Source organism: Leucopleurus acutus (genome assembly GCF_964270905.1).
Source record: "Leucopleurus acutus genome assembly, chromosome: 6".
NCBI lineage: Eukaryota > Metazoa > Chordata > Mammalia > Artiodactyla > Delphinidae > Leucopleurus > Leucopleurus acutus.
In genome coordinates, this window is record NC_139149.1 from 64407998 (window position 1) to 64431008 (window position 23011).

At 42.9% G+C, this 23011-nt stretch overlaps 1 protein-coding gene across 1 annotated transcript in view; it reads right to left on the minus strand.

The window, feature by feature from the left end:
- TTN (titin) overlaps positions 1–23011 on the minus strand; it is a 279002-nt gene that overhangs the window by 31546 nt on the left and 224445 nt on the right. The window contains exons 144-154 of the mRNA XM_082841571.1: positions 22649–22954; positions 21244–21531; positions 20858–21148; positions 20480–20767; positions 19729–20316; positions 19524–19628; positions 18859–19056; positions 18459–18755; positions 17782–18369; positions 17388–17690; positions 174–17279 (exon numbers count right to left, since the gene is read on the minus strand). Coding sequence (XP_082697697.1) covers positions 174–17279; positions 17388–17690; positions 17782–18369; positions 18459–18755; positions 18859–19056; positions 19524–19628; positions 19729–20316; positions 20480–20767; positions 20858–21148; positions 21244–21531; positions 22649–22954 — 20358 coding nt within the window. The remainder of the gene's footprint in view (positions 1–173; positions 17280–17387; positions 17691–17781; positions 18370–18458; positions 18756–18858; positions 19057–19523; positions 19629–19728; positions 20317–20479; positions 20768–20857; positions 21149–21243; positions 21532–22648; positions 22955–23011) is intronic.

Consider the following 23011-nt stretch of genomic DNA (forward strand, 5'->3'; position numbering starts at 1 on the left):
TTTTTAATCAATGAAGAACTTTCTCTAGTAGTAAGATTTCATTTTGTGCTATAGTATGAATTGTTCGAGGTGTGAACCAAAAGCATTTAAGATTAAACAATAATTAAAATGATTCACACTAGTCTAGGAAAATGAATATGGATATGTAGGTTTTCTTTGTTCTTAAAACATACCTGTTATTTTTACTCCTTCCTTCGTTTCAGCTGGCACACCAACACCAAACTCATTTTCTCCGGAGACTCTGAAGTAGTAAATCTCCCCTTCTTGTAAGTTGGTAATTTTGTAGGAGAGGCGGTTACAGTTGCTGGTCACTGAGACCCATGCTTTCTTACTGGCCTCCCGTTTTTCTATGTAGTAATTCTTCACTAGTGCTCCACCATCATTTTCAGGAACATCCCAGGATAACACTGCAGACTCCCTGGTGACATCATGTACAGTAATATTGGCTGGAGGACCAGGAGAATCTAAAACTTTGACAACTAAGGTCAGTGAAGCAGCATTCAAAATATTCTGAATTGTTAATGTGTATTTTCCAGAATCATTTCTTTTGGCATTTTCAATAGTCAGTGATGTATGAGAGTCTGTGGAATCAATATAAGCTCTAGAGCGGAGGTCAGTGTCTGGTTTGCTCCAGGAGACGCTGGGTACTGGTCTTCCTCGGAAAGGCACAGTCATGGTAAAGGAGGCACCGGCCTTGACGATCAAGGTCTTCTTCATTTCACTGTCAAGATCAAATACAGGTTCTTCTTCTCTTTCCTTTGCTATCTGGGGATCGGAGCTATCACTGGGATCACTAGCACCGACCTTATTGATAGATCTTATTCTGAAAATGTATTCGGCTCCTGTGGTTAGTCCACTTATTGTGTATTCTGTGCCCCTTAAGTTCTGAATGGCAGTTTTCCAGTCAGTTTCATCAGATTTTTTAAATTCTACAGTGTATCCAGTTACTGGGGACCCACCATCAAATAAGGGCTTAACCCAGCCAATAGTTATATTGGTCTTGCCTGAGTCCATGATACTGGGTTTGGATGGAGGAGATGGTAAGAACACGGGATCTTCTGCCTGAATTAAGGGAGAGGTTTCACTTGGAAGGCTCAGGCCTGCAGCATTTTCTGCATATACCCGATACTCATATTCACATCCTTCCCGAAGTCCTGTTGATTTCACTCTCAGATCATAAACCGGTTTTTTGTTTACACGCACCCATCGTAGGCTGTTTTTCTCTCGCCTTTCAATTATGTATCCAGAGATTTCACTGCCTCCATCACTCTCTGGTCTTGCCCAGCAAAGTGTCATGAACTCTTTGGTCACAGATGTAATTTCCAAAGATGTGGGTGGACTTGGAACCGTAAATGGATCTAGTGCCTTTACAGCCATACTCTCCAGGGGCTCGCCAACACCATATTTATTAACACCTGTTACTCTAAAGATGTATTCATTGCCCTTGAGCAACTTGGTCACTTTACAGGATGTTGTCCTTAACTCTCCTTCACATATTGTCCAAGCAAGGCGACTTGTCTCGCGTTTTTCTACAATGTAATAGTCGATAGCTGCGCCACCATCTTCTTGGGGTGGTCCCCAAGAAACAGAGCATTTCTCAGCAGTGAGGCCAGTTATTTCAAGTGGTCCTGCTGGTGGGCCAGGCTTATCAAGTACCTTGCAATTAACTGCAAAAGACCGAGTTCCAGCAACATTCTTCAGTGTTAGCACATACTGCCCAGAGTCTCGTCGGACACAGTCTTTCACTGTTAGCAAAGTATTGTAGTCTGTTGAGACAATTTCTGTTCTTGCTCTCTCTTCAATTTCTACACCATCCTTGGCCCAGGAAATTACTGGCAGAGGTCGCCCTGCAATGTCTGCATTTATCTTAAGGACCTCTCCAGCTTTGACAACAATAATATCTCGGAACTTGACATCCATCATAATTCTTGGAGCCTCAACATCGTCTTTAACTGTGATAGGTCCAGTGGATTCAGATGGCTCACTAGTTGAGTCAGCAGCATTCCTTGCGAAAACCCGGAATTCATAACGCTGGTCTTCAGTAAGTTCGGTTACTTCAAAGTATGTTTCTTGTACATTAGTAAAGTTGCACTTCAGCCACCGGCCATCTGGTAGTTCTCTACGTTCAACAATGTATCCGGTTATCTTAGCTCCACCATCATAATGTGGCTTAGACCATTTAAGTGACACTGATTTCCTTGTGATATTTGTGACTTCAGGTTGTCCAGGAGGGTCACAAGGGTCTCTTGCAGGGACTGGTTCACAAGACTTACTGCATTTACCAATTCCAGCAATAGTCTCAGCATATACACGATACTCATACATCAGTCCTTCATCAAGGCCGGAGACTTTCCTTTGAGTAGCAGTGATGAGGCTCTTATTTACTTTTGACCAAAGAACGCTGCTTCTTTCTTTATACTCAAGGTGATAGCCAAGTACTTGACTTCCTCCATCATTAACTGGCACTTGCCAGGTTACCAACATGGTGGATTTTGTGGCATGCACAACTTTAGGAGTACCAGGAGGACCTGGGGGGCTGAATGGATACTCTGCAACTACAGCTGAAGATGCACTGTAGGAGCTCTTTCCGTAGCGGTTTTCTGCACAAACACGGAACTGATACTCACTTCCTGTTACTAGACGAACTATTTTAATGGATGTTCTTGCAACAGCCTGTGAAACTACGTGCCATGTTGTAGAAGAGGTTTCTCTCTTTTCAACGATGTAATTGCTAATCTGGCAGCCGCCATCATATTCTGGAGGATTCCAAGAAATGGTTATATTGTCACAACTAACCTCATCAATATGTATGGGTCCGGGAGGTCCTGGTTTGTCAAGCACAATTATAGTAATAGGAACTGTTATGGATCCAGCACTGTTTGAAACACATAATTCATAAGTTCCAACATCTTCCCTTGAAGCTTCCTTAATTGTTAGTGATGTTACAGTCTTTGAAGAAGAAACATTTACTCTAGTTGTCTCTTTAAGAGTCTGACCATCTTTTTTCCAGCTTACAGTAGCTTGAGGTCTTCCTTTAAATGGAACATCAATCTTCAGTTGGTCTGTAGCCTTTACATTGAAAGTATTGAAAGGAAGCTCAACTGAAGGCTTTATTTCAATATCTCTTGCAATTACTGGCACTCCAAGTTGTCTTGGATCACTTTTTCCTTTTTCATTAAGTGCAGCTACCCTGAAGATATACTCCTCTCCAGCAGTTAGGCCAGATATAGTTGCCTCTAGAGTCTTAACTTGTGTGCACATGCTCCATTTTTCACTCCCTTTGGTCTGCATTTCAACTACATAACCGGTAATTTTGCTGCCACCATCACTTTCTGGTTTCTCCCACTTAATTGTAGCTGTGTTACGGGTCACATCAACAAGAGTTACTCTTCCAGGTGGGAGGGGTGTTTCAGAAACTTTAACAGGTTCAGTTGTTTGAGCTGGCAAACCAATCCCATATTCATTGGAAGCCAAGACTTGGAAGTAGTAAGAACATCCTTCTTGCAGGTTTTCAATCTTAAAAGTGTTCTTCGTGCAATTGTTTGTAACAGTAGCATACACTTTTCTTGTAGTTTCTCGTTTTTCGACGATGTAGTTCGTAATCTTAGCTCCGCCATCAATAAGCGGTGGTTCCCAAGCCAGTGTCACTGAATCTTTCTTCACTTCTCTTACGGTCAAATTCACAGGGGCACTTGGTGAGTCGAGAACTCTGACGTTAACAAAAGCAGTTTTAGAGCCACTGTTATTTTCTAGTGTCAGATTATACCGACCACTGTCAAATCTGGTAACGTTATCAATTACCAACATTGTATATGAGCTGGTCACCTCAATCTGGGCCCGGTCAGTGAGAATGCCTTCTGCCTTTTCCCATTTAACTTCAGGTTCCGGTCGACCTTTGATAGTGACAAATAAGCGTAAAGTAGCACTCGCACGCAGAATGACCACTTTTCGGAGATCAGCATCCAGTTCTATTTCTGGTGGCTCTTGCCTCTCTTTAGCAACAACTGAACCAGGTATAGTTGCAGGTTCACCTACGCCTTCAGAATTGATGGCACAAATACGGAAGTTATATTCAGTATTTTCTTTAAGCTTGGTCACGGTGAACTGCTTTCCTTGTAATCCTGTTGGTGGACTGCACGTTGTCCATTCGGCAGCAGCGGCTTCTTTGACCTCAACAACATAGCCCTTAACAGGGGCGCCGCCATCATAAATTGGCTTATTCCACACCAGGGAGACAGAAGATCTGGAAGTGTCTGCCACTTTTAGATTACTTGGTGGTCCTGGTGGATACAGAGCATCACATGCACGATAGAAAACAGATGGCTCACTAGGTTCACCCACACCAGCTGCATTTTCAGCAGCAACTCGGAATTCATAGGAATGCCCTTCAGTAAGGCCAGTTACCCTGAATCGAAGATCTGTGAGTGTTTTCTTGTTGCACTTGGTCCACCTGATGCCTGCCTTATCTCGTTTTTCAAGAACGTAGCCCTCGATTTCAGCACCTCCATCATCCACTGGGCGTGCCCACGTTACGACCACAGACTCTTTGGTGATTGCTGAGGCTTCAGGTGGGGAAGGAGGACCTGGTGGTTTATAAGGATTACGGGCTACAACAGGCTCAGATTCCAGAGGCTCTCCAATTCCATATTTATTCACAGCCATGACACGGAAAATGTACTCATTACCAGGAAGAAGTTTAGTGACTTTGTAGTTAAGGGCCTGTACCTCAGTTGAAACCTGGGTCCAGGAGAGTCTGCTTGTCTCTCTCTTTTCAATGATGTAATGTGAGATATTAGCACCACCATCTTGTAAAGGTGGGTTCCATGCCAGGTAACATTTTTCAGCAGTCACTCCAGAAACTTTCAGAGGCCCTTCAGGAGGCCCTGGCCTGTCAAGTACCTTTACAGTGATTGGTATAGACTTTGTTCCACCCACGTTGCTGAGTTGCAGGATATATTGTCCTCCGTCACTACGTATACAGTCTTTGACAAGAAGAGTTGTTTTCTGAATAGTAGACTTAATTTCCATCCTGGCAGCTGTTTCTTCAAGCTCTTTTCCATCTTTTGACCAAACAATGTCAGGTATAGGTTTGCCACGGATATCAGCTTCAAGGACAAAAGTCTCTCCTGCATGAACAACGATGACATCTTTATATCTGGGATCCAGTGAGGCATTTGGTGCATCAATTTCATCTCTTGCAGTAATGGCACCAGTGCTTTCAGACGGTTCACTAAAGTTGCCAGCTGCGTTTCTTGCAATTACTCTGAATTCATATCTTTGGTCTTCTACAAGTCCACTCACTGTATATTCAGTTTCTAATACATTAGTAAAGCTGGCTTTCATCCAACGGCCGTCAGGTAGATCTTTCTTTTCTACAGTATAACCTGTTATTTTGCTGCCACCGTCATAGGCAGGTTTCTTCCATTTCAGTGTGACACTGTTTCTTGTGATAACAATGGCTTCAGGGCGACCTGGTGGGTCACACGGATCACGAGCAACAAAGCATTCCGACACTTTGCTCGGCTTGCCTATGCCAACAATATTTTCAGCAGAAACTTTGAACTCATACTCAAGGCCTTCATCAAGCCCAGTTGTTTTGAATTTGGTGTCTTGAATGGGAGTCTTATTTAATTTGACCCATAAAATGCTGTTCTTTTCTTTCTGTTCAAGATGGTAGCCAGTAACTTTGCTGCCTCCATCATTAACTGGCTCGTGCCACTGCACAAGCATTTGATCTTTCGAGACTGATGTCACAAAAGGAGTGCCAGGTGGTCCGGGTTCTTTAAATGGATATTGTACAATAACTGGTTTAGAATCCAAGGGGGCACTTTTTCCATACCTGTTTTCTGCAAAAATTCTAAACTGGTACTCAGTGCCTGTTTTCAGTTTGGTTATTTTAATTGTTGTTCTTGCAACTGTTGCTGATACCATGTGCCAAGTGGTGGTAGTTGTATCTCGCTTCTCTACAATGTAGTTGCTTATTTGGCAGCCACCAGTATAGGCTGGAGGTTCCCAAGATATGACCACAAAGTCTGCACTAACTTCATCAAACCGAACTGGTCCAACTGGAGGTCCAGGCTTTTCCAAAACGATAATGCTGAGATTTTCAATTGCCGTACCTGCACTATTTGTTGCTGTTATGGTGTATTTTCCAAAGTCGTCTTTGTTACTTTCTATAATGTGCAAAATAGTTGATGTAGCTGTTTGCTCAACATTTACTCTTGTTGTCTGTTTAAGAGGCTCGCCATCTTTGACCCATGAAATTTCAGGTTTCGGTCGGCCAATGACAGGAATTTCGATTTTAAGACCTTCTCCAGCTTGGACACTATATGTGCTAAATGGTAACTTAAAACTAGGCTGTATAGTCAAGTCCTTGGCTATGATAGGAACACCAAGCACTCTTGGATCGCTTTTTCCTTTCTCGTTGTAAGCCTTGACACGGAACTGATATTCTTGTCCAGAACTCAAACCAGTAACAACTGCATTGCAGACTTTGGATTCAGCCACAACACTCCATTTTTCTGTTCCTTTGGGCTGCATTTCAACAACATACCCCAGGATTCTGCTACCACCATCATGTTCAGGTTTCTCCCACATCAGCGATGCACTAGTCTGGGACACATCAGTGAGTGTGACCTTTCCTGGTGGGGAAGGAGGTTCAGCTGCTTTAACAGCATCAGCGGTTTCCACTGGAACACCAACTCCAAATTCATTTTCAGCCATTACTCTAAAGTAGTACATGGCTCCTTCTGTAAGATTCTCAACTTTAATGCTTGTTTTGCTGCATTTATTACTCACATTAGCATATGCTTTTCTGGTTGACTCACGTTTGTCAATAACATAGTTCTTGACCTTTGCACCCCCATCAATGATGGGTGGTTCCCATATCAGAAGGACAAAATCTTTTCTCACTTCTTTGACTGCCAAATTCTGTATTGGTCCTGGGGTGTCGAGAACTTTCACAGTTACAAAGGCAGATTTAGATCCACTGCTGTTTTCCAGCTTGAGAGTATATTTTCCAGCATCGCTTCTATCACAGTTATCTATTGATAGTTGGGTATAGTTCGCTGCTTTTTCAGTTTGGACCTTATCTGTGAATTCACCTTCCTCTCGAGACCAAGTGATCTCAGGTGTTGGGCAACCTTTGAATGGAATGTGAATTCTGACAGATCCACCAGCTCTTACAACAATTCCTTTCCTTAATTCAGAGTCAAGGTCAAGTTCAGGTGCTTCGAGTTTATCTTCTGGTTTCACAGTACCAGGAACTGATGTAGCCTCACCTAAACCAACTTTATTGAGGGCACAGACTCGTATTTTATACTCCTGGTGTTCAGTGAGTTTTGAAATTTCAAATCGAGTGGCTCTCAGGCCAGTCTGTGGAGTAACTATTTGCCATTCTTCTTCATCTGCTTTACAGATTTCTACTACATATCCCAGGATCTCACTGCCACCATCGTAGATGGGTTTACCCCAGGCAAGTGTAATTGAATTTTTAGTGGTGTCTACAATGTGTGCATTGATGGGGGGGCCAGGTTTGAACACAGGATCGCAAGCCTTATAATAAACTGTAGCTGGACTTGGTTCTCCAACTCCAGCAGCATTTTCTGCAGAGACTCTGAATTCATACTCATGGTCTTCTGTTAATCCTGGTACTCTTAGACGCAAATCTGTAATGCGGCGTTTATTACATTTTATCCACCTAATGCCACTTTTGTCTCTTTTTTCTACAATGTAGCCAATAATCTCACTTCCACCATCACTATCTGGACGGCTCCAACAGACGGTCATGGAGTCCTTGGCAATGTTCGTGACTTCCAGGCTTTTTGGTGGTCCAGGAAGCACAAATGGATTTTTCATGAGTACTGGTGCAGATTCCAAAGGCTCTCCAACACCGTATTTGTTGACAGCCATTATACGGAAAATATATTCATTCCCTTCTAAGAGTTTGGTAACTTTCAGAGAATTGGTTACAACCTCTGAAGCAACAACAGTCCAGGCAAGCCGACTTGTTTCTCTCTTTTCAACAACATAGTGAGAAATGTTGCTGCCACCATCTTGAAGTGGTGGAGACCATGTTAATGTGCATTTTTCAGCGGTGACTCCAGTAACCTGGACTGGCCCTTCTGGAGGTCCTGGTCTATCTAACACTTTTACATTCACTGGGAATGACTTAGAACCTGCAACATTGGAAGCTCTTAAAATATACTGTCCGCCATCGATTCTAATGGCATCCTTTACAATAAGTAAAGCCTTGAAATCTGTGTTCTTTATTTCATATCTAGCAGATTCTTCAATTTCCTTATCTCCTCTTAACCACTCAATGGTAGGTAGCGGCTTTCCGTGGACATCAGCTTCAAGCCTGAATGTTTCTCCAGCATTTACCACAATTGTGTCTCTGAATTTTGGATCCATTGAAATCCTTGGGAGTTCGACCTCATCCTTGGCAGTTATCGGTCCAGTACTGTCAGAGGGTTTGCTTATTACACCAGCTGCATTCTTTGCAATGACTCTGAATTCATATCTTTGATCTTCAGTAAGACCTGACACAGTAAATTGAGTTTCAATGACGTTTGTGAAGCTGGCTTTCATCCAACGACCCTCAGGCAAATCACGTTTCTCTACAATGTAACCCGTAATCATACTTCCACCATCATATGCTGGTTTGGTCCATTGTAAAGTGATTTCATGTCTTTTAACTATTATTGCTTCTGGGGTTCCTGGTGGGTCACAGGGATCTCTGGCTACATAGCATTCAGAATTCTTGCTTGCTTTGCCTATACCAACAATATTTTCAGCATAAACTCTGAATTCATATCCAATGCCTTCTTCAAGATTGAGTGCTTTAAACTGGGTGTCATGAATAATAGTTTTGTTGACCTTTGTCCACAAAATACTATTTCTTTCCTTTCTCTCAAGGTGGTAACCTATGATTGGGCTTCCTCCGTTATTGATTGGTTCATGCCACTGTATAACCATGGAGTCTTTGGAAATGGCTGTGGCAAATGGTGTGCCTGGAGGGCCTGGTTCTTTGTAGGGATATTGAGCTACAATTGGCTCAGATTCCAAGGCAAAGCTTTGTCCATATCTGTTTTCAGCGAATATTCTGAATTGGTATTCTGTACCAGTCTTCAGTTTGGTCACTTTGAGTGTAGTTCTGGCAACAGTAGCAGAAACAACATCCCATACTGTGGTGGTTGTATCTCTTTTCTGAACTATGTAGTTAGTGATCTGGCAGCCCCCTGTATACAGTGGAGGTTCCCAAGATAAGGTAATACTTTCAGCACTGACTTCATCAAATTTAACAGGTCCTTTTGGAGGATCAGGCTTATCTAGGGTTATAATTTCGATGGATGCTGTCTTCTGACCAACAACGTTAGCAACTGTGATTCCATAATGTCCACTGTCATCCTTATGAGTTTCTTTAATACTGAGTATGGTGAGGTCAAGTGAATCAGTAACATTGATTCTTGTAGTCTGCTTCAGTGGAAGACCATCTTTAGTCCAGGTAATGGTTGGCTTAGGACGTCCAGAAATTGGCACTTCTATTTTCAAATCTTGGCCAACCTGTACACTGTAATTGTTAAATGCAGGTCTTACATCTGGCTCAATGACCAGATCTTTGGCAACTATTGGAACTGCAAGAGACCTAGGATCACTTCTTCCCTTTTCATTTACAGCCACAACTCTAAAAAGGTATTCTTCTCCCTGAGTTAGGTTGGTAATTACGGCTTCAAGGGACTTGACTCGAGCACACTCTGACCATTTCTCATGGTGTTTAGCTTGCATTTCCACAATATACTGAATGATTTTACTGCCGCCATCATGTTCAGGCTTTGTCCAGCTCAAAGAGACACTGTTTCTGGTGACATCATCCACGGTTATTTTTCCTGGAGGTTGTGGGACTTCTGCAACCTTAATTGGATCATCAGTATGGGCGGGAAGGCCAATACCATACTCGTTCTCAGCTGTGACTCTAAAGTAGTAACTGCAACCTTCTTGGAGTTGATCGATTTTCCAAGAACTCTTGTGGCAATTTGTGACAACTGCAGCGTATGATTTCCTTGTGGCTTCACGTTTCTCAACAATGTAATTTTTAATTTTGGATCCCCCATCCAACAAAGGAGGTTCCCATGTAATTGATACTGAGTCTTTGGTGATCTCTGTGACTTTCAGATTAACAGGTGGACTTGGTGTGTCCAGGACTCTCACAGTAACAAAGGCAGTCTTTGTCCCACTGCTGTTATCTAACGTGAGAGTATATTTTCCACTATCATATCGGTTGACATTGTCAAGAACAAGAGAGGTGAAGCTGCTAGTGCTGTCGATTATAGCTGCGTCTCGGATTTCACCATCCACCTTTTCCCATTTAACTTCTGGTGTAGGACGACCTCTAATAGGAACAAATAACCTTAAGGAGCCGCCTGCCCTTATATTTATAATTTTCCTTAGTTCTAGGTCAAGATCAATGTCTGGTGCTTCCAATTTTTCTTCAACTATAATAGGTCCAGGGACATCGGCATGTTCTCCAACTCCAGCTTTGTTAACAGCACAGATACGGAAGTTGTACTCATGCTTTTCCAACAGCTTCTCGACTTCTATATTTGTTTTATTGACTCCAGTCGGTGGAGTGCACATTGTCCATTCACCAACACTCACGTCACATTTTTCAACAATGTATCCTTGGATTTCACAGCCACCATCATATATTGGTTTGCCCCAAGAAAGGAAGACGGAAGATCTGGTAGTATCAATGACTTTGGGATTGTTTGGAGGTCCTGGTTTATAAATAGGATCACAAGCCTTTTGGTAAGCAGAAGGTGGGCTTGGCTCACTGAGTCCCGCAGCATTCTCAGCTGAGACTCTGAATTCATAATTGTGATTTTCTAAGAGTCCAGTTACTCTCAAGCGCAGTTCGCCAATCAGACGTTTATGGCATCTTGTCCATCTGATGCCCTCTTTATCCCGTTTTTCAAGAACATATCCAAGAATTTCACTGCCACCATCAGATGCTGGCCTTTCCCATACAACAACCATTGAGTCCTTGGTCACTGCTGTGATTTCTGGAGCTTTTGGTGCATCTGGCACTACAAATGGATTCTTGGCAATTACTGGCTCAGATTCAAGAGGTTCGCCAACACCATATCTGTTGACAGCCATTATACGGAAGATATATTCATTGCCTTCAAGAAGCTTAGTAAGCTTGCAGCTGAGAGTTTGCACGTTGGCATCAACCACAGTCCAAACCAAGCGGCTGGTTTCTCTCTTTTCCACAATATAATTTATGATATCACTCCCACCATCTTGTAGTGGGGGTTTCCAAGTGAGTGTGCATTTTTCTGCTGTAACTCCTGATATAACAATAGGTCCTTCAGGTGGCCCTGGTCTGTCAAGAACTTTGACATTTACAGTGACTGATACCTCTCCTGCAACATTTTTGGCTTTCAGTATGTAATTTCCACTGTCAACACGTATTGCGTCCTTTACATTGAGACTGGTGGCAAAATCAGTGCTCTTTATTTCTAATCGAGCTGTATTTGAAAGCTCCTGATCACCTTTTATCCACTGAGTGGTTGGTACTGGTTTGCCATAAATATCTGCGTCAATGTTGAATAACTCACCAGCGTGAACCACAATTGTGTCTTTGTATTTTGGATCCATACGAATTCGTGGTGGTTCTACCTCATCTCTTGCTGTTATTGCTCCTGTGCTTTCTGAAGGCTCGCTAAACACTCCTGCAGCATTTCGAGCTATAACCCGGAACTCATATCTGTGATCTTCAGCTAGGCCAGTTACTTCAAACTGAGTATCAATGACATTTGTAAAACTGGCTTTCATCCAGCGGCCCTCGGGCAGTTCTTTCTTCTCAACGATATAACCAGTGACCTTGCTTCCACCATCATATGTGGGTTTCTTCCACTGAAGAGTCACAGAATTCCTTGTGACAATGATTGGCTCTGGCCTTCCTGGTGGGTCACATGGATCACGGGCTACGTAGCTTTCTGACACTTTACTTGGCTTGCCGATGCCCACAATGTTCTGTGCGGAGACTCTAAATTCATATTCAATGCCTTCGTCGAGGCCAGTTGTTTTAAACTTGGTTTGAGGAATGGGTGTCTTATTCAACTTAACCCAGAGGATGCTATTTCTCTCCTTGCGTTCTAGATGATAGCCAATGACTTTGCTACCTCCATCACTGACTGGCTCGTTCCACTGTACTTCCATACAGTCCTTGGAGGAGAGCGTTACGAACGGTGTGCCAGGAGGACCAGGAACTTTGAATGGATACTGGGCTACAGTAGGCTCTGAATTGAGGTAGGTACTCTTTCCATATCTGTTTTCAGCTGCAATCCTAAACTGATATTCACATCCAGTCTTTAACCTGCAAGCTTTTATTGTTGTCCTTGCAACAGTAGCTGACAGAATTTGCCAGGTGGTTGTGGAAGTGTCCCGTTTTTCTACGATGTAATTATTGATAGAGCTTCCACCGTCATACTTAGGTGGGCCCCAGGAGAAAGTGATACTGTCAGCTGTCACTTCATCCATTTTAACTGGTCCCGTTGGAGGCCCTGGTTTGTCAAGAACAATAACATTAAGGGTTTCAGTAGCTTCACCAGCTGAGTTAGTCAGTTTAACTACGTAATGTCCAACATCTTCTCGGCAGGCTTCCTTTATCGTCAGTAGTGAGTTATTTTCTGTGCTCTCAGCATTTACTCTGGTTGTCTGCTTCAGTGGTACATCATCTTTATGCCAGGTTGTAGTTGGCGTAGGGCGTCCAATGAATGGAACATCGACTTTCAGATCTTCACCTGCCAGTACAGTGAAAGTATTGAACAGGAGTTTGAAGGCTGGTGGAATGACAAGATCCTTGGCAACTACTGGCACACTCAGTTGTCTCGGATCACTGATGCCCTTCTCATTCTGAGCGGAAACACGGAAAGAGTATTCTTCACCCTGAATTAATCCAGTAATAGTGGCTTCGGTGACTTTGACTGTGGCACATGTGGTCCATTTGTCACTGCCTTTGCTCTGCATCTCTACAATGTAGCCTAGAATTCGGCTGCCTCCATCATGCTCAGGTTTCTCCCAAGAGAGTGACACGCTATTTCTTGTGACATCCACCAAAGTTATTTTTCCTGGAGGAAGAGGTCGTTCTGATGCTTTCACAGATTCTGCGGTTTCAGCAGGCAGCCCGATGCCATATTCATTTTCAGCGAGAACCCTGAAGTAGTAACTACAGCCTTCTTGGAGCTGGTCTACCTTCCAGGAAGTCTTGTGGCAATTTGTTGCAACAGTTGAATATGCTTTCCTTGTTGATTCCCGCTTTTCAACAATGTAGTTACTTATTTTTGAACCTCCGTCAAGAAGAGGAGGCTCCCATGTCAGTGTGACAGATGTCTTAGTGACCTCCTTTACCTTCAGATCCTGTGGAGGGCCTGGTGTATCCAGTACTCTGACACTAACAAATGCAGACTTGCTGCCTGAGCTGTTTTCTATAGTTAGTATGTATTTGCCACTGTCGAATCTGTTTACGTTTCCAACGGTAAGCAGGGTATAAGAGCTTGTGGACTCAATGCTAGCTTTATCTAAAGATTCTCCGTGTTCCCGGGTCCACTTCACCTCAGGTACTGGCCTTCCTTTGATTGGAACAAAAAGTCTCAGGGTACAACAAGCTCTTATGGTAACAACTTTGCGCAGTTCAGCGTCCAGTTCAATCTCTGGAGGCAGCATCCTGTCTTCAGCCTTTGGAGTGCCAGGAACAAGTGCAGGTTCCCCAATGCCTTCAGAATTCATGGCATAGATGTGGATTTTATATTCCTGGTTCTCTGTGAGGTTGGTGATAGTGTAAGAGGTTGCCTTGAGCCCGGCTGGTGGAGTGACAATACGCCATTCATCTTCTTCTGGCAGGGCGATCTCAACCATATACCCAGTGATTTCGGAACCACCATCATAGATAGGTTTGTTCCAAGCAATTGAAATGGATGATCTGCTTGTATCTAGAACACGTGGGTTACCTGGCGGCCCAGGTTTAAACACAGCATCACAGGCTTTATAAAATGGACTGGTAGCACTCGGTGCGCTGATTCCAGCAGCGTTCTCAGCCATGATCCGGAACTCATATTCATGTCCTTCTGTCAGTCCAGACACTTTATATCTTAAATCAGTAAGAGTCTTTTTGTTGCATTTCACCCAGCGTTGGCCAGCTTTATCACGCCGTTCCACAATATAATTGATGATTTCGCTGCCGCCATCAGAGTCAGGATGTCCCCAGCAGACAACCATGGAATCTTTAGTAATAGTTGTAACTTCAGGATTTTGGGGTGGATCAGGTGGTCCATAAGGGTCTAGTGCAAGCACAGGCTCTGATTCCAGTGGCTCTCCAACTCCATATTTATTTACAGCCATCACACGGAATATGTATTCATTGCCTTTTAAAAGTTTAGTGACCTTTAGTCTTGTTACTTGGACTTCTGAAGCTACATTTGTCCATGCCAGTCTGCTGGTTTCACGTTTCTGAACTACATAATTGTCAATTTTGGCACCTCCATCGTCCAGTGGAGGCAACCATGACAATATACATTTTTCTGATGTCACTTCAGATACAGCTAAAGGTCCTTCAGGTGGGCCTGGTCTGTCAAGAACTTTGACATTGAAAATATGTTTAGCAAAACCACCAGGATTGGTTGCTGTAAGGGTATAGGCACCGCCATCCCGTCTTAGTGAATCCTTGTTTACCAGATTAGTAGAGAAATCTGCCATTTTAATTTCTAATTTTGCTGTGTTTTCAAGCTCCTTTCCATCTTTGGTCCATTCCATTGTTGGAGGTGGGCGACCTGAAACATCAGCTTCCAGCTTGAATGCTTCACCTGCTTTTATTATAATTGTGTCCTTAAATTTGATGTCCACCATTATCCTTGGTGCTTCAATGTCGTCCCTGCATGTGATAGCATCTGATGGCTCAGACGGTGGGCTAATAGCACCAGCAGCATTTTTGGCAATCACACGGAATTCGTATGCGGCATCTTCTGTTAGTCCGCTGACTGTAAATTCATTCTCCAGAATGTTGCTGAAGTTGGCTTTCAGCCACCGTCCATTAGGAAGATCTCTCTTTTCAACTATATAACTGGTAATTTTAAAGCCTCCAGTATATTCAGGCTTAGCCCATTTAAGGGTCACTGTGTGTCTAGTAATACTTAGAGGAACCGGTTTCCCAGGTTGGTCAATGGGATCCAAAGCTGACATAGGTTCAGATGGCTTGCTCGGCTTGCTTTTGCCAGCCATGTTTTCTGCGATCACTCGGAATTCATAAGCAATACCATCTGCAAGTCCACTTGATTTGAAAATGTTGCCTGGTACTAATGCTTTGCTCACAGTCTGCCAGAGAATACTATTACGTTCTTTTCTTTCAATGTGGTATCCTAAAATGGGGCTTCCACCATCAGAAAGAGGCTCATGCCAGCTGATTGTTATTGAATCCTTGGTAACTGCCATTACCTGAGGGGTACCAGGAGGCCCAGGAACCTTAAATGGATAGTTGGCAACTACAGATGCTGATGTGATGCCTGGTCCAACTCCGTATCTGTTTTGAGCTTTCACCCGGAATTGATAGTCCACTCCGGTAGTAAGGTGAGTGGCTTTGTAGGTAGTGCGTATAACGGTGGCTGCTAACTCAACCCATGTGGTACTGTCAGTCTGTCGCATTTCTACTACATAGTTGCTTATGGGTACACCTCCATCATTCTCAGGTGGGTCCCAAGAGAAGGTGACAAAATCAGACGAAACTTCATCAAATTTGATTGGTCCAGTAGGTGGCCCTGGGATATCATGGACTTGAATGGTGATGACATCACCAACCTCTCCCACAATGTTCCTTGCTGTTAATGGGTAGGGCCCACTATCGCTTCTTACACACTCATTGATATTTAAGATGGTTGAAGTTGCTGTGTTTTCAAAATTAACTCTCTGGGTCTGTTTAAGAACCTGGTCTCCTTTCTTCCATGTAACTGTGGGCTTTGGTCGACCTAGCACTGGAATTTCAACTTTGATGTTGTCACCAGCTTTAGCAATGACTAATTTTTGATAAATGCCATGGAGATCCAATTCTGGAAGCATTGTCTGCTCCTTGACAACGACGGGTCGGCTTTCTCTAGGGGCACTTCTCCCTGCACTGTTCACTGCCATCACCTGGAAGGTATATTCTTCCCCTTCAGTTAGATTCTTCACAACACATTCTAACCCCTTCACGGTTGTGATGTGGGTCCACTGGTCAGAGCCTTTTCTTTGGGCTTCAATCACATAGCCAGTGATCTTACTGCCACCATCGTGCTTGGGTCTAGGCCACGCCAGGCTGACTGTGCTCTTAGTTGTGTCCATAATGTTAAGACTGTCTGGTGGTGATGGTACTTCGGAGGCTTTTACAGGCTCTGTTGTTTCTGTCGGCTCACCAATTCCATACTCATTTTCTGCCATCACTCTGAAGAAGTATTCATGTCCTTCAGACAAGTCAGTAACTTTGTATGTGCATTTATGGCACTTAGTGGTGACCGTGGAGTAGGATTTCCGTGTTGCTTCTCGTTTCTCCACGATGTAGTTTGTTATATGTGAGCCCCCATCTATCAGTGGGAGGTCCCAGTGCAGGGTGACACTCTCCTTTGTGATGTCAGTAGGCCTCAGGTTAAGGACAGGTCCTGGTGTATCCAAGACTCTGACGTTAACGAAACCACTTTTCTTCCCAGCGGGGTTTTCAATGGTCATCACAAATTTACCGGTGTCATATCTGTTACATTCTGGGATGATCAGGAGCGTGAACGACTCTGTGCTTTCAATGTTAGCTCGGTTTTTAAGGTTGATATCATCTTTGGTCCATGTCACTTCGGGAGCAGGACGACCTTTAATGGGCACAAATATTCTAATACTGAGTCCTGCTCTCACAACAAGGGTTCTTCGAAGCTCAGCGTCTAGTTCGAAATCAGGAGCCATCTCCCGTTCTACAATTTCAACATTTGAAATCACTGCTGGCTCCCCAACACCTGCATCATTGATGGCACTGATTCTAAAATTGTATTTTTCTTTAGTCTGAAGATCAGGGACGACAAACTCGGTGATTCTGAGGGTGGTTCCTGTCGTATCCTTTATCCAGGCATCATCTCCTACTTTTTGATGCTCTATGACATAGCCAGTGATTTCAAGCCCACCATCATAATGAGGCTTGCCCCATGCCAAAGAAGCAGATTTCTTGGTGGTATCAGTGACACGTGCATTTGAGGGTGGTCCTGGGGGATCTGAAAAGGAGACAAAGGCACAAAAGTGTTAAGGGTTTGGCTTTTGTATAAATTATATAAAATACTGGCACTCCCAAATGAGCTGTATTGAAAAAGATAAATACTAACATGCTACATCTTTCATTAGAACAGGATTTGAAGTATCACTAGGTGGACCAATTCCTGCTTTGTTCTCTGCACTGACACGGAATTCGTAGGTGTTTCCTTCTTGCAGTCCTGTTACTTTGTATCTGAGATCGGAAACTGGAGTCTTTGTTGCTCTCACCCATCGCAAGCCTTTCTTCTCTCTCCTTTCTACATGATACCCTGTGATCTCACTGCCACCATCATCAACTGGTCTTTTCCAACTGACAGTGGCAGTGTTTTTAGTGACATTGGACACCTCTGGTTTTCCAGGGGGGCCAGGTGGACCTGAAAAGAAAGCAAATTTATGAGAAATCTATGATTTCCTAAATTCTGCTGCAAATGCTTACATATCAGTTCCTTTATATGCTCTACGTACCAAATCTGTCTACCATCTTGACAGGTTCGGACTGTACGGGTTCCCCTTTGCCATACTGGTTTACAGCTGAGACCCGGAAGAGGTACTCATTTCCCTGGATAAGTTTGGTTGCCACATGCCTGCAAGTCTGAATATCTTCGGCAAACACTGTCCACAAAAGTCGGCTGGTTTCTCTCTTTTCAAGAACATAAGACTTAATTGGTGAGCCGCCATCTTCTAAGGGAGGTGTCCATGTAAGCGTTGCTTTTTCAGCAGAAACATTACTGACTTCGATCGGACCTGGGGGACCAGGTACATCGAGGACTGTCACCTTCACATGCTCCTCCTTTGTGCCAAAAGCATTGGTAGCAGTGATGGTGTATTCACCAGCATCTTTTCTAGTGGCATACTTGATGGCAAGCATGGAAGATGTTGGGGTTGAAGTTATCTGAACGATGTCTGATGGTCTGATGTCTTTTCCTGCCCTGGACCAACTTGACTTTGGAAGAGGCTTGCCGAGAATGCTAATGGCATTCAAAACAATGGTGTCACCTGCTTTAACTGTTAGCCCATCCTTTATTGTGGGATCAAGGACAATGGTTGGTGCCTCTGCAAAGGAAAAAAGAACATTTTAATCAGAAAAGGAAGGATGCTTAATTTACTATTGTTTGTGTGCATAAAAAGTAAAATAGACCTACCGTATTCATCCTTGCAAATAATGGTTCCTGTACTTTCTGATGGAGCACTGATAGCACCTGCTATATTCTTTGCTCTAATTCTGAATTCATATTTTCCACCCTCAACAAGGTCAGTAACAGTAAAGGCACAATCTGTGACATTAACATGGTTGGCTTTCATCCAAGATTTAGAGGGAAGATCTCGCTTCTCCACTATGTATCCAGTCAACTTATGACCACCATCATATTTGGGTTCAGTCCAAATGAGAGTCACTGAATTCCTTGTTACATTAATAACCTCAGGTTTGCCAGGAGGATCTAAAATAAAGCAAAAAACAGACAAAGAAACCCGGTCAAACACACACCAATGTTCTCTTCATGAAGAAAATACACCTGGATTTTGCTTTGTATAATGACTTACCAATTGGATCAAGTGCCACAACTGGCTCTGATGGCAGGCTTGGCTTGCCTACTCCTGCTAAATTGATTGCCATAACTCGGAATTCATATTCCAGACCTTCAGTTAGTCCTGTCACTTTGAAGTCTTTCATCCTAACAGGAGTCTTGTTAGCCCTCTTCCACAAAAGGCTATTTCTTTCCTTGGACTCGATATGATACCCTACAAAAGATCCAGTGATGTGTCAATTCACATAGAAAGTACAAATGTAGCCTGATTTTTAAATACATACGTACACACACACGTACACACACACACGCACAGAGCAAGTAATCATTCTTGCTTGTATGTATACTTTTATTACCTAGGCATAGAGCCATTTTTTCCTCTTGGAATAGACATTTATTGCACCTTCTGTCAAAAAGTTTTAACTTACAAAAATAGATATCATTAAGAAAGCCTTTATTAACTATTACATTAGGAGGTTTTCATTGAAATTAAGCATTAGCTTAATGAATTAGCTTAATGCTTCATGTACTGAATGCATAATGAACTGAAAAAAGGAAAATACATTTTTGTATGTGCAGATAGTGCTATAAATAAGGAGCACAGATTCAACTTGTTTTCAGGGAGGAAGATTTGGAAGAAATCTTAATGTAAACTCTGTAGGGTAAGAGCCAACTAAATACCTGTAATTGGAGAGCCTCCAGTTCTCCTGGGGTCAGTCCAAGTTAGAGATACGGAATCATGTCTGACATCCACAATATTGGGAGGTGGGGGAGCATCGGGCACATCTAGGAAAAAAAAGATAATGCAAGATTTATAATCAGGAATGTATTATAAATAAGCCAGAACCATGTTTTGCTTTATGTTTTCTGACCTTGAGACACTTACCAAATGGATGTCTAGCAACAATTGGCTCCGATTTCAAGCCCTGTCCTACACCGTATTTATTTTCGGCACTGACCCTGAAGGTGTATTCCATACCCTCAAGAAGTCTCATGACTCTAAAGGTGGTTTTCTGGACAGCTGAGGCACATGTCACCCACTTGTTGTTTACAGAATCTCTCTTCTCTAGGATATAGTTGGTGATCTCAGAACCTCCGTCGTCCTTTGGAGGACCCCACTTTAAGGTCATGGCTTCTGCTGTGACTTCGTCAAATTTGATCGGTCCGGTGGGGATGCCAGGCTTGCCGACAACTTTTATGGAGAGGGTTCCTTCCTTGGTGCCGGCAACATTCTTCAGTGTGATTGTGTATTTTCCAGCATCAGATTTTTGGCAGTCATTCACTACAAGAGTTGTGTTAACTGCAGATGACTCGACACTGACCCTTGTGCCTGTTGCTAGAGGATCTTCTCCTTTCTTCCAGGACACGGATGGAGCTGGCTTGCCTTTTATGGGGATCTTAAGACGGAAGTTGCTGTTTTCTTTAGCCAGGTAGCACAAATCGGGAAGGTCCTTTAAGTCAAGGTCAGGAGCCACTGTAAAACAGCAGAGATAAGTTACTGTTATTTTTAATGCCAGGCAGTTAATTTTTTCAGATCGTTATAGTTTTTAAAGGATTTTTACGTAAGCCAGTGAGTAGGGCTCAAGAGGGCACTTTTGATGACAAAGGGAAAATGGAGATGATGGCTGAAGGCTTACCGACATCATCCTTTGCCACAACAGTGATTTCACTTGGGCTCCCTTCTCCGTTTTCATTCTCGGCACTCACTCTGAAGGTGTATTCCTCCCCTTCGGTCAAATCTTTCATGGAATACTGTAAGTTTAGTGATTTCATGACTCGTTGCCACTTATTTTCTTCAGTCAGGATATCAACGACATATCCGATAATTCGACTCCCACCATCGCTGCGAGGCTTTTTCCAGCCTATGCTACAAGATGACTTGGTCACAGACGTCACTTTAAGGTCCACAACTGGTCCAGGGGTTTCTAAAGCAAAGGAGAAACGATAAGTCTAAGCCCTGGATAACCAAGGTAAGATGTCACTCAAAATGACGGGATGGTAGCTGATTTGCTCACCGGAAGCTTTCACGGCATCACGTGTTTCACCGGGATCACCAATGCCGTACTCATTTTCCGCAAACACCCTGAAGAAGTAGGATTTTCCTTCCTCCAAGTTAGAAACTCTGAAGCTTGTTTTGGAGCACTCCGTTGTCACGGTGGACCAGGACTTCCTCTCTGCATCACGCTTTTCTACCACATAGTTTATGATGGGGCTTCCGCCATCAACAATGGGAGGATCCCAGGTAACATAAGCAGAATCTTTGGATATTTCTTTGACAGTCACATTGACGGGTGGCCCAGGAGTATCTGAATAAATAGTGGGTAGATAAGAAATGAATATGTAAAAAATACATAGACTACATTTTAAGCATATATATGATTGTTTTTTCAAGTGGACTTACCAAGCACTTTCACTACAATGGTATATTCTTTTGTACCACAGCTGTTCTTCAGAGTCAAGATATATTTTCCTGCATCATATTTGTTCACATTTTCACAGCGCAAGAAAGTGTCAAAGTCAGTTGACTTTATGTCCAGTCCAGTCCTTTCTCTTAGATTGACATTTGGTTTAGACCAAGTTATCTTAGGAGGTGGACGTCCTTTTACTGGTACATACAGTCTCATTGTAACTCCAGCACGTAATATGAGTGTTTTCCTCAAATCAGCATCAAGTTCTCCCTCAGGTGGAACTGTTTAATGTTGGAGTAAAGACAGAGTAATAATGGTCAAATGTATTTCCAAGAACTGGCCTGATCACTCCTAAAATATGTTTCTTTCCATAACTGATCTCTAGTTCTTTAGAAAATCCTTAATATAATCCTCAAAACTTTTGCCAACTATTTTTAAAAATTAATTAATTAATTTATTGGCTACTTTGGGTCTTCATTGCTGCGTGCAGGCTTTCTCTAGTTGTGGTGAGTGGGGGCTGCTCTTTGTTGTGGAGCACAGGCTCTAGGCACGCGGGCTCAGTAGTTGTGGCTCGTGGGCTCTAGAGCGCAGGCTCAGTAGTTGTGGCGCACCAGCTTAGTTGCTCCACGGCATGTGGGATCTTCCCCGACCAGGACTCGAACCCGTGTCCCCTGCACTGGCAGGCAGATTCTTAACCACTGCGCCACCAGGGAAGTCCCGTTGCCAACGATTTTAATATTCTGTAGCAATTATTGATCTTTCTATTTTCCAATATCCTATAGGCCGACCCAAGTTTTCCCTGGAGGATCTGCATCTCATCTCATGAACCTTATATACTCTTAAACTCTCTGTATATTAAAAGTAGATGATTGGTTTTTGGCTTTCTTCCAGTGAAGGCACTCCGCTATATACTCTTCACTTCATTGTAGGAAGAAAAGTACACAGAAGGTGAAGTATAATACCAAGTAATTCAAAGTAAAAGGAGCACTGGTTAGGGAGAATAAGTGAATAGAAGAAATGGTGAGAAGAGAAATTAAGATGATGGAGAGCTTACCATTATATACTTATGGAGAGGGGTAGATTAGAAGAGAAAATAAAAACCTAAGAATGATAAATAGCTCACTACTTAGTTTAAAAAAATCTTTTTATTCTCAGAATAAAATTCCTATATTCTGTATTCTTTTGAAGACATGAAATTCTCATACTTGCATTCCATTGAGCTTATTATACAATACCATAAAGTACCAACCCAGCTCTCCTAAAATGTATTGATACTTGTAGAGTTACCAACCCTAAAACTTCTTATAAATAACTAAATCTACATAAAGGAGTCCCATACTCCCTCTCACAATATGACTGATGAGAAGAGTTCTGTATGTTTTTCCTGGTAATACTTACTTAAAATGTCCTTGGGACAGTGTTTATCTGGCACATCGCTGGGGTCACTATATCCTATCTTATTAACGGCATACACGCGGAACTGATATTCTGTGTTTTCCATTAGGCCGGTAACCTCAAAGCGGGTTTTCTGTAGCTTCTGTGGTAAATTGCACCTCACCCAGTTATCAGAATCAGCTCGTTTTACTTCAACAAGGTAACCAATGATAGGGCTACCACCGTCATAGGCTGGCTTGCCCCAAGATAGACTCACAGAGCTATGGGTTGTATCATATACTTTGGGAAAAGCTGGTGGACCAGGAGGATCTGAGGATAAATAATAATAGAAAATTTTCATTAAAACCTCATTCCCAGTTGTTGAAT